The sequence below is a fragment of the Salvelinus sp. IW2-2015 genome, linkage group LG27 (assembly GCF_002910315.2).
Source record: "Salvelinus sp. IW2-2015 linkage group LG27, ASM291031v2, whole genome shotgun sequence".
NCBI classification, from domain to species: domain Eukaryota; kingdom Metazoa; phylum Chordata; class Actinopteri; order Salmoniformes; family Salmonidae; genus Salvelinus; species Salvelinus sp. IW2-2015.
The window spans coordinates 38658504-38671899 of record NC_036867.1 but is presented as its reverse complement, the minus strand read 5'-3'; the positions used below and the strand labels follow the sequence as shown (position 1 = coordinate 38671899).

Below are 13396 nucleotides of genomic sequence, written 5' to 3'. Positions count from 1 at the left end.
GGGAAAGAGCTATATTTGTAGTTTGAGTGTGTGTGGTGTGTGTGTGTGGTGTGTATATATGTGAGTGATACTCACAGGCACTTTGGACACTCGTAGAAACTCGAGCAAGGCTTCCAGGGATCCGAGAGTGGAGGCCTGGACGTACACACCTTCTCCTCCATCTTGATGGAGTTCAGAGTCTGTTTCAGCTCCCGCACCAGCTCATCCTGCAGGGGGATCACAACGCAGAGGATCTCAATACCGTGTGTGTGTGTGTACTAGTAACTAACTCAGAGATGGACATGTAGCGCGTAGGTGGCAGAGGAGATCCAGTCTAACACTATTGACACACAGCCCTGTTTTCATACACAGAAGGGTTTCTTCAACTATGGGTCGGGTTCAAGTGGGTTGCGAATAATGAGAATACATCCATAATCGCACACTATTTCTTCTTAATTTGGTCGTTGAGGACGATTTGGGTCACAGGGTCAATTTCTCATTTGGGTCTCGAGCTGAACATTTTTAAGAACCCTGATGCACAGTACATTATAAACTGGGTGGTTCGAGCTCTGAATGCTGATTGCCGAAAGCTGTGGTATATCAGACCATATACCCAGGGTATGACAAAACATTATTTTTACTGTTCTAATTACGTTGGTAACCAGTTTATAATAGCAATAAGGCACCTCAAGGGTTTCTGGTATATTGCCAATATACCATGGCTTAGGGCTGTATCCAGGCAATTTGTGTTGTGTCGGGCATAAGAACAGCCCTTAGCCGTACTTGGCCATATACCAACACCCCCCGGGCCTTACTGCTTAAATGTGCCAGTCTCACCCTGAGCACGGCCACCTCATCCTCCTTGTGGGCCACCAGCAGGGGGAGCCCTGCCAGGGTCTTCTCCAGGTCTTTCCCCAGGATCTTCACTCCCTGGGCCGTACACACCTCCTTATGTTTCTCATACGGGTTCTAAAGAGGACAGGGGGTCAGATCATTCATTAATACTACCTACTGGTTCTAAAGAGGACAGGGGGTCAGATCATTCATTAATACTACCTACTGGTTCTAAAGAGGACAGGGGGTCAGATCATTCATTAATACTACCTACTGGTTCTAAAGAGGACAGGGGGTCAGATCATTCATTAATACTACCTACTGGTTCTAAAGAGGACAGGGGCTCAGATCATTCCTTCATACTACACACAGATCATCATTATGGGGACAATATATTTTTTTAAAGGTTTTATTGTCACATCACAAGATAGATGCAGTAAAATGTGTTGTTTTACAGGGTCAGCCATAGTAGTACGGGCCCCTTGCTCAAAGGACAGACAGATTTTACACGTTGTCGGCTCGGGTATTCGAACCAGGCGACTTTTCGGTTACTGGCCAAATGCTCTAACCCTAGGCTCCCTGCTGCTAATTCTAACTTCCACCGTCAAAGTATCGCTTAGTCTGCCATTGACAGTGAATTATTTAGTGAAAATGAGACATGGAAATGGAAGTTAGGATTAACCCCTAGCCAAGTCATGGACGCATGACATTCCGTTGAAACCAGGTCAAAACTGTTTGCTGCTCCTACAAGTGCTCTTTAATAAAGAAAGGCCCAACATAAACATTTCCTCCAGACCTTGACCCTGAGCTCCTTCATGGGTGGAGGCAGCAGCAGCCCCCTGATCTGGGTGACGATGGGTCCCTCCACCCCGGGACGATGATGGTCATGCCCTCCCGGAGAACCCCGTTGATCAGGATCACGTCTATAGTGGTGCCCATACCAGGCAGGGCTTTCACTGGGATGGACAGGGACACATGTTGAGTTTAATACAACATTAAGTGTTAGATGACGCAACGGTAATGACACTGACGCAACGGTAATGACACTGACGTAACGGTAGTGACACTGACGCAACGGTAATGACATTGATGTAACGGTAGTGTGACTGGTGTAACGGAAACGACCCTAAAATAACAGCAATCTTGACAACAACACGGCCCATGAACTGTGACCGTAATGTAGTAATTGTCCCTCACCTCCATGACCTGCGCCCTGAGCTCGTCGCAGTGTGCCAGGCGTCGTGCCAGCATGGTCTGGGTGAGCTCCACCAGCAGCTATCAGGTTGCCCATGCCGTCCCCGGAGTGGGCCGACGTGGGCACCAGAGACACAAAGGTCCTAGGGTCCTTGTTCTCATGGAAGAGGGCTGCGTTCAGACCCTGTACGAATACACAAGACAGACATTAAATCAAATCCAAGTTCATTGGTCGCATACGCAGAATTGTAGATGTTAAGATGCAGTGAAATGCTTATGTTTCTAGCTCTACAAGTGAAGTACTGTCTAACACAATAACAACATACGAATGAAATGAAGAAATATCAGAACGAGCAATGTCAGAGACCAGAATATAAATATATGTATACACATATAAAAGTGTGTATACAGTATGGACAGTATATCAATAGAAAAGGTTTGTACAGCAGTAGTTATATAACACACCTTTTCTATTGATGAATCTCAACTAGAATACAGTATATACATATGAAGTGGGTAAAACAGTAGGTAAACATCATTAAAGTGACTAGTGTTCCATGTTTATGTACATTGGGCAGCAGTCTCTAAGGTGCAGGGTCACTCAGGGTTCACAGGTGCATCGCAATAGTGAAAAGTGCTGTCAACTCCAAAACTCTTTCCCCCTCCTTTGTTCATATAGTTAGTGACCTGCTGGGCGAACTCCACGATGACAGCTTTGGCCCTCTCGTCAAACTCATCCTTGGTGTTCTTCTTCTGCTTCTTCAGTGTGGCCACCACGTCTGTGTCCGGACTCTTCTTCCAGTCGTACAGACGGTCAATCTGGAGAAGACATAGAAATGGAACGAATAGAAGGGACAAAAATACACATCATGTCACATGGATGGGGAACCAATTAACTACTAGTGCAAAAAAAAGACTTCCGCAAGCTATTGTAACCTGGTAGCTTTATTCCCAGTGAATTYTGGGCCATTGAGTGCCTTTAATACATGCAAGTCCTCTACTAGACATCTATCTATCCATCTATCCATCCCAGAGGTAAGCTATGAGCATGTCTGACCAGACAGACTGACCTTGTTAAGTGCTACAATGAAGGGACACTTCTTCTCCTTGAGCAGGTTGATGGACTCCAGGGTCTGAGGCTCCAGGCCGTGCATGATGTCCACCACCAGGATGGCTATGTCACACAGAGAGCTGCCCCGGTTCCTCAGGTTACTGGACACACAGAGAGATGGAGCGAGATGCAGTCAGACCAACACATTTAGGGCAGTGGACACACATTTTCCTGAATGAGGGTTTACCTGAAAGACTCGTGGCCTGGGGTGTCGATGATCAGCATTCCTGGGATTTTAATGGCCTCGTTGTTGAACTGAAGAGGAAACAATTAAATGATTAAAGAGCCATTAAACACCAACTATCTATTCAAATCCAATGCCCTACATACACTGAGTGTACAAAACATTCGGAACACCTGCTCTTTCCATGACAGACTGACCAGGTGAATCCAGGTGAAAGCTATGATCCCTTATATATGTCACATGTTAAATCCAATTCAATCAGTGTAGATGAAGGGGAGGAGACAGTTTAAAGAAGGATTTTTAAGCATTGAGACAATTGAGACATGGATTGTGTATGTGTGCCATTCAGAGGGTGAATGGGAAAGACAAAAGATTTAAGTGCCTTTGAACGGGGCATGGTAGTAGGTGTCAGGCGCACCGGTTTGAGTGTGTCAAGAACTGCAACGCTGCTGTGTTTTTCACGTTCAACAGTTTCCCGTGTGTATCAAGAATGGTCCACCACCCAAAGGCCATATAGCCAACTTGACAACTGTGAAGCATAGGAGTCAACATGGGCCAGCATCCCTGTGGAACACTTTTGACACCTTGTAGAGTCCATGCCACGACGAATTGAGACTGTTCTGAGGGCAAAAGGGGGTACAACTTAATATTAGGAAGGTGTTCCTAATGTTTTGTACACTCAGTGTACGGTCACTGTTCAGTGTATGACTGGGTCTGAGCTGAAGGGAGAGGCGCAGCAGTACTCACGTTCTTCACCATCTTGGTCTGCTCTACGATGGCCTCCAGCGGTACGTTAGTGGCTCCGATCTGTTGGGTGATCCCTCCTGCCTCTCCGTCCTGTACGTGTGTATGCCTCAGCTTGTCCAGGATCTTGGTCTTGCCTGTGTCTACGTGGCCCAGTACACAGACGACGGGGGAGCGGAGCTTGTCCAGGTTTATGTTCTTTATGTTCTCTGCTCGCCGTTTCTACACAGGAGGAACACAGAGAGAACAACATTAGACTTCTCTACCGTTTAACAATGTTGACGGGATGTGTGTGTGTGTGTGTGTGTGTGTGTGTGTATATGTGTGAGACTACCTCAATACGCTTCTTGGCCTTGTTGTAGATCCGCTCCTCTTTAGTGCGATCGTCATCGGAGTCGCTGTCACTACTGGACGCTGAGCTCTCCTTCCCTCCCTTCCTCTTAGTGGCTGGGGCCTGCTGCGGTGTGTGAGGCTGACTCTCCTTCTCCTCCTCCTCCTCACTCTCCTCCTCTTCGTCATCCTCTTCCTCGTCTTCCTCTTCCTCATCGTCCTCCTCTTCCTCCGGCTGTGACGAGGGTTTCTGTTGGGGCTGATTTGGCGTCTCTGGCTTCACCTCAATGTGGACCGTCTTCAGCTCTGTAGAGGGAGAAGAGACGTTATGTGAGGTGTAAGCGCGGAGAAAATTCCACCAAGCCTTTGGGAGAGTGCCATATTGCTAAAACCTAAAGTCTGTCCTGTCTTACCTTTGTCCTGATCGATGGTCTCAGCGATAGCCTCCCAGTCATCAACTGCAGACTCAGCTTTCTGCTCAACCTCTGGGGGGAGGGACAAGAAGACATGACACAAAATGTGACTGAGGCAATGAAAGTTGTCTGGCGTTACACCCAGATCTGGACAACAAGCGGAGGACATTAAGGCAGGCTCCGTCTCCAAGATCTATGGTCCATTTTACCTGCTGCTACTTCAGGAGTTTCCACCGCCATCGGTGAGATGATTGGCTCTGCCGTCTCCGACGTGGGTGACATGACCTCTGAGATCTCTGACCGGGGAAGAGGAGGAATGAGGGATGAGGCACAAACAAATAGATAGATGATTTTGCAGTTGGACATGTTGATGTGGATTGGAAGAGGGTGTTACCTTCAGGGGTCTGTGCTTGTTGGGGCTTCTTTTTCCTCTTGTCTCCGTACACTGGCTTCTTCTTTGGCACCGAGTCGTCTTTGGATGGCACTTCAATACCCTGGGCCTTCAGGAGTTCAAGTGTGGCCTCAGCCCTGGCCCGGGCCTCTTTCTGGGCTTTGGTCAGCAGTTTGCCCTCCTTCTTCAGCCTCTCCTTCCTCTCTTTCTCCTTCTGTTTCTTCTTCTCCTTGCGCTCCTGTTCCAGACGCTCCTGTAGGTGTTACATTGAAGAGGTCAGTTGGTAAGAGGTCAGTGTGTGTGTGTGTGTGTGTGTGTGTATACACACAGTGTGTGTATATGTGTGTGTGCTTAACCTGCTCCAGTCTCTGAGCCTCCTGCTCTTCCAGGCGACGCAGGTTCTCTTCTTCCTCCTTCTTGGCGCGCTCCTCTTCCTCCTTCATGTGAGCCAGAGCCTCCTGCATGGCCTTCACTGTGGCCTTGCTGGGTCCCTTCTTCTTCTCCTCTTTCTCCTTCTCCTTGTCCCCCTTCTTCTTCTTCTTGTCTTTCTTGCCCTTCTTGTCTCCCCCTTCCTCTTCTGAAGTAGCACAAAACCCCCGACAGAAATCAGTCACAGCACAGTAACTATGCAAGTCATTTCTACATTTTGGACTAATTGCATGTAACTACACAGTAACGCCACTTTGAACTACTTTGAAAACATTACCATTGGGTTCATTCATTGTTTCCACCACCGCATCGGCAGCTAATGGGTACAGAATTAAGATGAGTAGACTTCTACTATTYTAACTGCATGCAACTACACATTAACACGTGTATTAGTATGTATTATGGATCCCCATTAGCTGCTCATCCTGGGGTCCAGCAAAATTAAGGCATGTAACAAGCTACCTTGAAGCAGAAATCTGTTTGTTTCCTTCCCTTACCATTAATTGCTTCAAGCACCTCATCGGCAGSTAATGGGTACAGATAAGCATTTACACATTCTTAAAACGAAAGTAGTTCCTACATGGCATATGMGCAACTKATTGTAAAGTGTTGCCGTTTAGYCTGTGGAATGGATACAATWTAAACCAATTGTKAATCTCACCCTCTCCTTGAGGATCAGCCCCTTCCTGATCTTCAATCTCTGCTGCTGCCTCCGTCTCTGCTGCTGGGGCTGCTGCTGGGGTTGGGGCTGCTGCTGGGGCTGCTGCTGGGGTTGGGGCCGCTGCTGGGGCCACCGCTGGCTCACTCTTCTTCACTACCTCTTTCTCTTTCTTAGGCACTGCTGCAACCTCAATACTCCCCTCTTTCTCCTCCTCCTTCTCCTTCTGCTTCTTCAGCTTAGCCCTGTCCTCCTCTTTCTTCTTGCGGTCTCTCTCCTTCTTCTCTGCCTTCTTCTGAGCTGCCGTCTTCATCTTGAAGGTTCCCTCCTCCTCTTCCTCTTCTTCACTGTCTGCCTTGGCTTTGCCCTTCTTCTTCTTCTTGCCTTTCTTTCCGGCCTGCGACGCGTCCACCGAGTCGTCATCATCTGAATCATCCTCCCCTCCCCCCTCTCCTTTCCTCGCACCTCCATCGTCATCCTCCTCTTCCTCGTCCGAGGCCTCCTTGCGGCCTCCCTTCTTCCCTGCCTTGGGTTTTCTCCGGGTCCGTGAGGCGTCGTCCTCAGAGTCTGAGCCAGCAGCAGCAGCAGCGGGGGCAGCAGACGTCTTCTTGTCCTTCTGCTTGTCTTCGTTTTCCACGTCACCCGTACCCGAAACCTCTTCGRCGTCCCCGTCGTCATCCTCCAGGCTGGCTCGCTTGCCCTTGCGCGTCTTCTTCTTCTCCGCTTTGGTGGGCGGTGGGGGCTCGGCGGCACTCTCCGGCTCGTCTGTGGCGTCTGGTTTCTGTGGATTGCGGAAGTGATGAGTYCTCCATAGAAGCATGTGCTTTGCCAGACTGGGTCATTACATATGCATATTAGCATTTGGCTATAGCCTGGTGCAGGGTCATTACATAAGCAGATTAGCATTGGGCTATTAGCCCAGGGTTTCCGGTTAGAAAATGTGGCGCCAGACATGACTGGACCCATAGGACTATGCATTGTGTGCATACCCTGACTAGGCGTCCACCCACGTGCTCAGAATAACAGTCATCACATGTAGATGATGGTAATTAATTTTAACAGAACAGGTCCAGGATGCAGTGACCTGTGTCCTTCTTACCGCGCACTTTGAAGACGTTAGAATAACTGTCCACATGAACTTTTCCTCAGCCAACAAGACGAGTGACGAACAGCAAAAATAGGCGGCGAGTTTCAAGTTTGGGGAAGCTATTTTTCCCAGGAAAAATGCACCTTTATAATAAAGCATTCCATGAATCATCGCATTAGCAGATTTATGTAAGATAACGTACTATTCTTAAGGAGTAAATRGGACAGTCAACATTTTGATTAATAATATAACCCAATCACTGTTCGCAAAAAAGACTGTTCAATGCGTGGCGGAGCGCGTATAGCGTAGAGGCCTAGGCTATATCAGATACCTTTTTTCTTTCTGTGCGCGTAATTTTTTTGGGCCTTTTATAAAAACACATTTCATGCAATTCTATTACACTTTATATGACTGCAGACATTAGCAGAATTTTTTGAAATGACAAATGACAGGGTAGCCTACTCTGCTGACACTGACAAACAGACCAATGAAACCACGTTGTCCATATAATAGGTCTACCAGAAGGGGTGACCGAATATGACGTCCATCTAAACTGGAGGAGGAAATTATAGTCCAAAAACAAACTTTTAAGTGACACTGACACGACAATGATAAAGAGTGAATATGAGCAAAGCGCACTCAACGGGGATATGGCCGATGCTCTCTGCTGGTGCCAATAAGATAGGCTACGGGCCTACGGTTGTACGCTCAATTGAGTTGAGAATTTACAGATAAGAGTCTTTTCATTGTCTTCTCTTTACAGCAATAGCCATGCTTATTTCCAAACTATGTTTTCCCATGATTGAATTTCGAAATATTCCGACGTGCCTGGCTGGGCCTCTTTTCATTGACAGTCATAACTCAACAATAATCTAGTTGGCATTTGCCACGTGTGCTGCCCAAATTCCGCGCACTGCCTTTCCTTCCAACTGTAGGCAACGGGATTTAAAACAATCCACAACTTATTTAATTTTTTAAGTCTAGGGGAAGCTAATGATCCTCTGTGGCCAAATCATGCTTAGTAGTCTATTTTGAATGATTTCATTTATTTCTGTATAGACAGGAGTAGGCTAATTAGGATATATCGTTTTGGCAATTTAATTAAATTTACTTAGGGAAACCTTAGCATCCCCTAGCCTTATCACTGTGCATGAGCCTGTCAATCTACTACCCCCCCCATAGTAGAAAAGTTGACCTATTCTATTGTACAGTTTGTTGAGATAGAAAGAGCCCAAACAGACTCTGGGACAGTTGTAGAACGATAGATCCCAAATTCATACAACCAGTATGCCTCGGATACATAAAACATACTTTAAAAAGCAACGAGTCGGACGCAACAGATCAGAACATTTAGCTTAAGTGTTAAAAAAATTATGATTTTTTAAGATTATTAAGTCAGCAATGTGCACAAGGCAGTAGGCGGGAATGTGCATTTGGCTACCGGACAATGAAAGAAAGTTGATAACCAATAGAAAATAAGAGAAATAGTCTATAGTCTGTATAACATATTGTCCTCCACGGATATGGTCGGATTCTGCCTAGTCTACTTTGAAGCAAGGTAAAACACGCCTCATAATATGTAGTAAAACGTTGAGGTTTCAAACTATTAAGTAGCTATACGTTTTCAAAAGGCTTACTGCCTCCAGCTCATTGCAAAGTGGTGTGTGAAGCCTGATGAAGCCTGCCTTCCGTTTCCTGTGCATTTGAATGACGAATGGGAAGCACGCTTCAATTACCAGTAGAGAAATAAAGAAATAGCAGGTATTTTTAATCGTGGCCACAAAAATGTTTTCAACACACGATTGCATTTACAATTGTTGTGCAATGATTGGGCTTATAAAAGCTCTGTCTGACAGATTTTCCTGGTTAAAGGCTCAGTATCTGTATGCTGTGCACATGTGATTAAGAAGATACATAACGAATATACACTAAATTATGCTAATTAACCCATAGAAAGAATAAGCATGAACGGTCAAATGTATTTACATCAATTGGTATTTCCGTCAATAGGCTAAAATGCATGATCAGCTTTTCTAATGTATTTGTTTAAGCCGGCTATTACTGAAACCCTGTTATAGCCTAGTATAGGGTCATTATATATGCAGATTAGCACTGGGCAATAACCTGGTATAGGATCATTACATATGCAGATTAGCATTGGGCTATCGCCTGGTATTAGGTCATTACATATGAAGATTAGCCTATGGCTACACTTCACCTTGCTGCCTTTAGCTCCTGTGGTTTCAAGACACAGTTCCTCCAGCTCCTTCAGGATGTCGTCTTCACTGTTAAAGATAAAATCATTATGATCAATACACAGTAGGCTGCAAAGTCCAAGGCAAGTTTAGAAATATTTCCATCCAGCAGTTGGTTCTTATTTCCTTAGTTATTTTAAAATGGAGCGTTCATTACTGTCGAAGAGAGAGAAATAAAGACTTACTCAAAATCGTCTTTCTTTTTGTCTTTCTTCTTCTTGGCCTTTCCTTTCCCTTGCTCCTTGGAGGCTCCCYCTCCTTCGATTTCTGCTGCTAGGGCGTCAAGGTCGATGCCATCGTCTTTGGCACTGAAACAAAGTCATGCAAATCACATATGATGCACATTACACATGGTAAAAGACAGCATTATCAAGCATAGCTGGGAACCACATGCTTCTCCATGCAGATTTCTGCCATATGCTATGTCACAAAAAAATGCAGGCCCACAGGCTGACTACACCGCTCGCGTCGCGTGAGACAGCATGCAACATAAATGTAGAAATCTATGTTTGTCAATTATTGCACCAACATTGCTCACACGCGCCAACAAGCGTCTGCGTTGTCAAGGGATAAAATAGAAGTAAGTTCTATTTGTGACGCAGTTCGCGCTGCAACTCCTGCCTCTCCCAGCTCCTCCTTGGTTTATAGAAGCATGTACCCATGTGCCATCTCTTCATTGGTTATACCCACATGGGTGACTGAAAGACGAACAAGGTCAGTGGCGGTAATGCACCTAATTTATGAAAGTTGCCCATCGCAATATAAAGTCAAGAGAAGAAAAGGCCTGGAAGGAAGAGAGATGACTAGAAACGATTCGGTTGACCGTTTTATGTGTGGATTAATTGGCGGAGTAGAGAACCTTGTGCATTTCAGGTAAAATAACAACTCAATGTTTACATCCCAGGAAAAATTGACTAGCAACAGCAAGCTAGCTAAAAAGGACAAATTAGATAGCAAGTGCAAGCTAGCTAGCTAAATGTTTAAAGCTTTTCGATCTGTCCCCAAATTAATATAATTGGTTCAGAGTTTGTTTTGATATTTTAACCTTTGTGTCGTGATCGCGTTTGGTGTGGGGGGACAAAATACATTTATGCACGATGGCGCAGGCGCGTAGCCAGGTTTGGGTTCCATGTTAGCAGCAAAATGATACAAACTAGCAATGAATGTGTGGTATTTCAAATATTTGCAGCCTTGATCAAATTAGCACATTTCACACAAATATGATTTTCATATCCAGTCCGACAAAGACAGAACCCAGTCAGTCAGTCCGACAAAGACAGACCCAGTCAGTCAGTCAGTCCGACAAAGACAGACCCAGTCAGTCAGTCAGTCCGACAAAGACAGACACAGTCAGTCAGTCCGACAAAGACAGACCCAGTCAGTCAGTCAGTCAGTCCGACAAAGACAGACCCAGTCAGTCAGTCCGACAAAGACAGACCCAGGCAGTCACAGGACACTAAAAAGTCTGTCAACAGAAAACGTTGACAGATTTGAAGGCTTTACTGCGGTCCTAAAATGACTCGCTGGTGGCCACAAATCAACCCTGACAGTGGGACGTGTGCATCCAACAAGAACAACACCTCCACCTGAATGGCAGCTGCACACTTGACACTGTTACGCCTTCAGTCCAGAAAATGCAATAACTAATTCTAGACCTTCCGTCTTATGTCAGACGGGTGAAGATGAAAACCAAACATGAAAGACAAACAACTTCAGTCCCTAACCTGTAATGACCATTATGAACCTAATGATCATCTCAACTACTAACCATCCACAATCCAACCACAATAACCTTACCTGTAGCAGCACATGGATCTTTGAGACTAAAAGCCCTATGTCTGCTCAGCCTCAGACTTTATACAGAGGGTGAGGCTAGCCTCCTTGCATGCCTGTTGCATCAGCAGTGGAAAGCACCTCTATGTTAGAATGAACAGGGCCCAACCCCGGGTAAAACACACTGGGTGCACAGTGCACACACCCTTGCCTTTGGGTAATAAAATCATGAAGAAGCAGCTGATAGACAGGATGTTGATGGAGTTATCCTGTTCTATCAATGTTATTCCTTTCACTTATTTACCTGTAATAACTACTATGAATATTGCTTATATACAAGTGCCTTTAGGGTTAGGGGCTAGTGGTTGTTTCTGGACCAGACCTGTAATAGTTGTTGGTTATGGGGAACAGAGAGGACCATAGTTAATCAATCTTTAATATCCTTCCGCCATTGCTGTTCAGCATCATCTTTAGCCCTGGCCTGGTATCGTCTTGACCTCACAGCAGAGTTGACTGGAGCAGGAGCAGGCTGCAGATCAGCAGTATACAGTACAAGGGGTGAAAGCTCACCATCACGGCAGGTCAGTCAATATATATCCCTCAATAATCAACTTAAATGGCAGCTGCCGCCACCAAGCCAGCACGACACTTAGCCTACTGTCTCTCTGTCTATTATCTGTCAAGGCTCATTCCCACAGTCAAAAGCAGACACCTGGTCATGACTTACAAAGGGTGGATAAGAGTGCCTACTACAAGGAGCGAGTGTAAATTTGTGCACTTGGCAGACAAGCATCCATTGTAGGGCTTTGTCGTAATGAGACGTGAGTCAGTGTCAATTGACATCTCTATTCAGGAATGTATCATAATTTATGAACAACAACATTGGTTAAGACTTTTGGTCGTAATGCCTAATACTTGGCAATGGAAATAGTATATATATTCTAGCCATTGTGATCAGTATTCTGCTTTATTCTGAAGCCCCCCCCCCAACAAATCTCTGGGGTATCAATCGCAAATGACCATGTTTACTCACACGGGGACACAGCCATTGGATGGATACTCAAGCCATAGAGGCGACAGTTGGGACAATGAATGAGGGCCCTTTCTGACAGCACAATGAAAAGAGATGCTGTTGCAGCCATGGGGCATAGCCAGGCTGGAGGTCCTCACTTGTGCTGTCAGTGACTCAAAGATTCAGCAATAGTTCGCTGACAATGTCCTCCTAGAATTGCATCATATATAGCTAGTTATCTGCGTTTCCCTATTAGTTGGCGAGCAAGCTAGCTAAGTTAGATAGCTCACAAGCTAATGGAAATTAACTTCATTATGTGACTGCATGGAGCCTGGCTAGCTAGCTGGTAGTAGGATGCCAATGTAGCTGCATAACATATGCTAGCTAATAGCGAGAAAAATCGGTTTCGTGTCTCTGTTGTTCAACATCAAGTATGTTTATACGAGATATAAATTGGTTAATTCATTGTCAATATGAAAGGTAGAAAATAAGTGCGCGAGGATAGCGTTAGCTTATTAATAAGCCCGAGACGGGAGGCCTAGCCAAAGCAACCTGCCGCCACATGAAGCTCATGGCTTCAGTATCATGCTAATGCTAGCCAGCTCAGCCTGTACGACTAGCGTTAGCTAGCTATATTCACAGAAGTCTGTTGCATACATCACAACTTTCTCAAATCGTATGACACACGGGCCACACTATCGTGTACCTGTCATCGCCTGACTTTTTCTGTTTCTTCCCCATTCTCCTTGTTTTTATTTTTATCCACAATGTTCAGCCTCGTTGTTCGCGGATACAGCACATATGGTTGGTCKAATGGGGGTTGGTCACACATCCTGCGCAGTTGCAGAGCATTTTCTATTGCCTGTACTGAAGTGAAGGGCATCTTCACTGCGCAAACTGCGCAGGTATAATGGAGTAGCACATTATTAATATTATTATTATTGTGACAGGTGCAAAGAAATGTGTTGTTTTACAGGGTCAGCCAGTAGTACCGCATTCCAG

At 45.6% G+C, this 13396-nt stretch overlaps 1 protein-coding gene across 1 annotated transcript; it reads right to left on the bottom strand.

The window, feature by feature from the left end:
• Nucleotides 1-862: 862 nt before the first annotated feature.
• On the bottom strand, nucleotides 863-13237 carry LOC111953287 (eukaryotic translation initiation factor 5B). Its single transcript, XM_024134636.2, is given in 19 exon segments — nucleotides 863-948; nucleotides 1610-1770; nucleotides 2011-2089; nucleotides 2091-2191; nucleotides 2695-2826; nucleotides 3078-3219; nucleotides 3306-3373; nucleotides 4050-4268; nucleotides 4381-4682; nucleotides 4790-4861; nucleotides 4999-5085; nucleotides 5184-5433; nucleotides 5537-5757; nucleotides 5887-5925; nucleotides 6107-6136; nucleotides 6271-7048; nucleotides 9573-9639; nucleotides 9795-9917; nucleotides 13101-13237. Coding segments are annotated over 18 exon segments (2889 nt in total). The 5' UTR covers nucleotides 13136-13237; the 3' UTR covers nucleotides 863-948; nucleotides 1610-1626.
• Nucleotides 13238-13396: the final 159 nt, after the last annotated feature.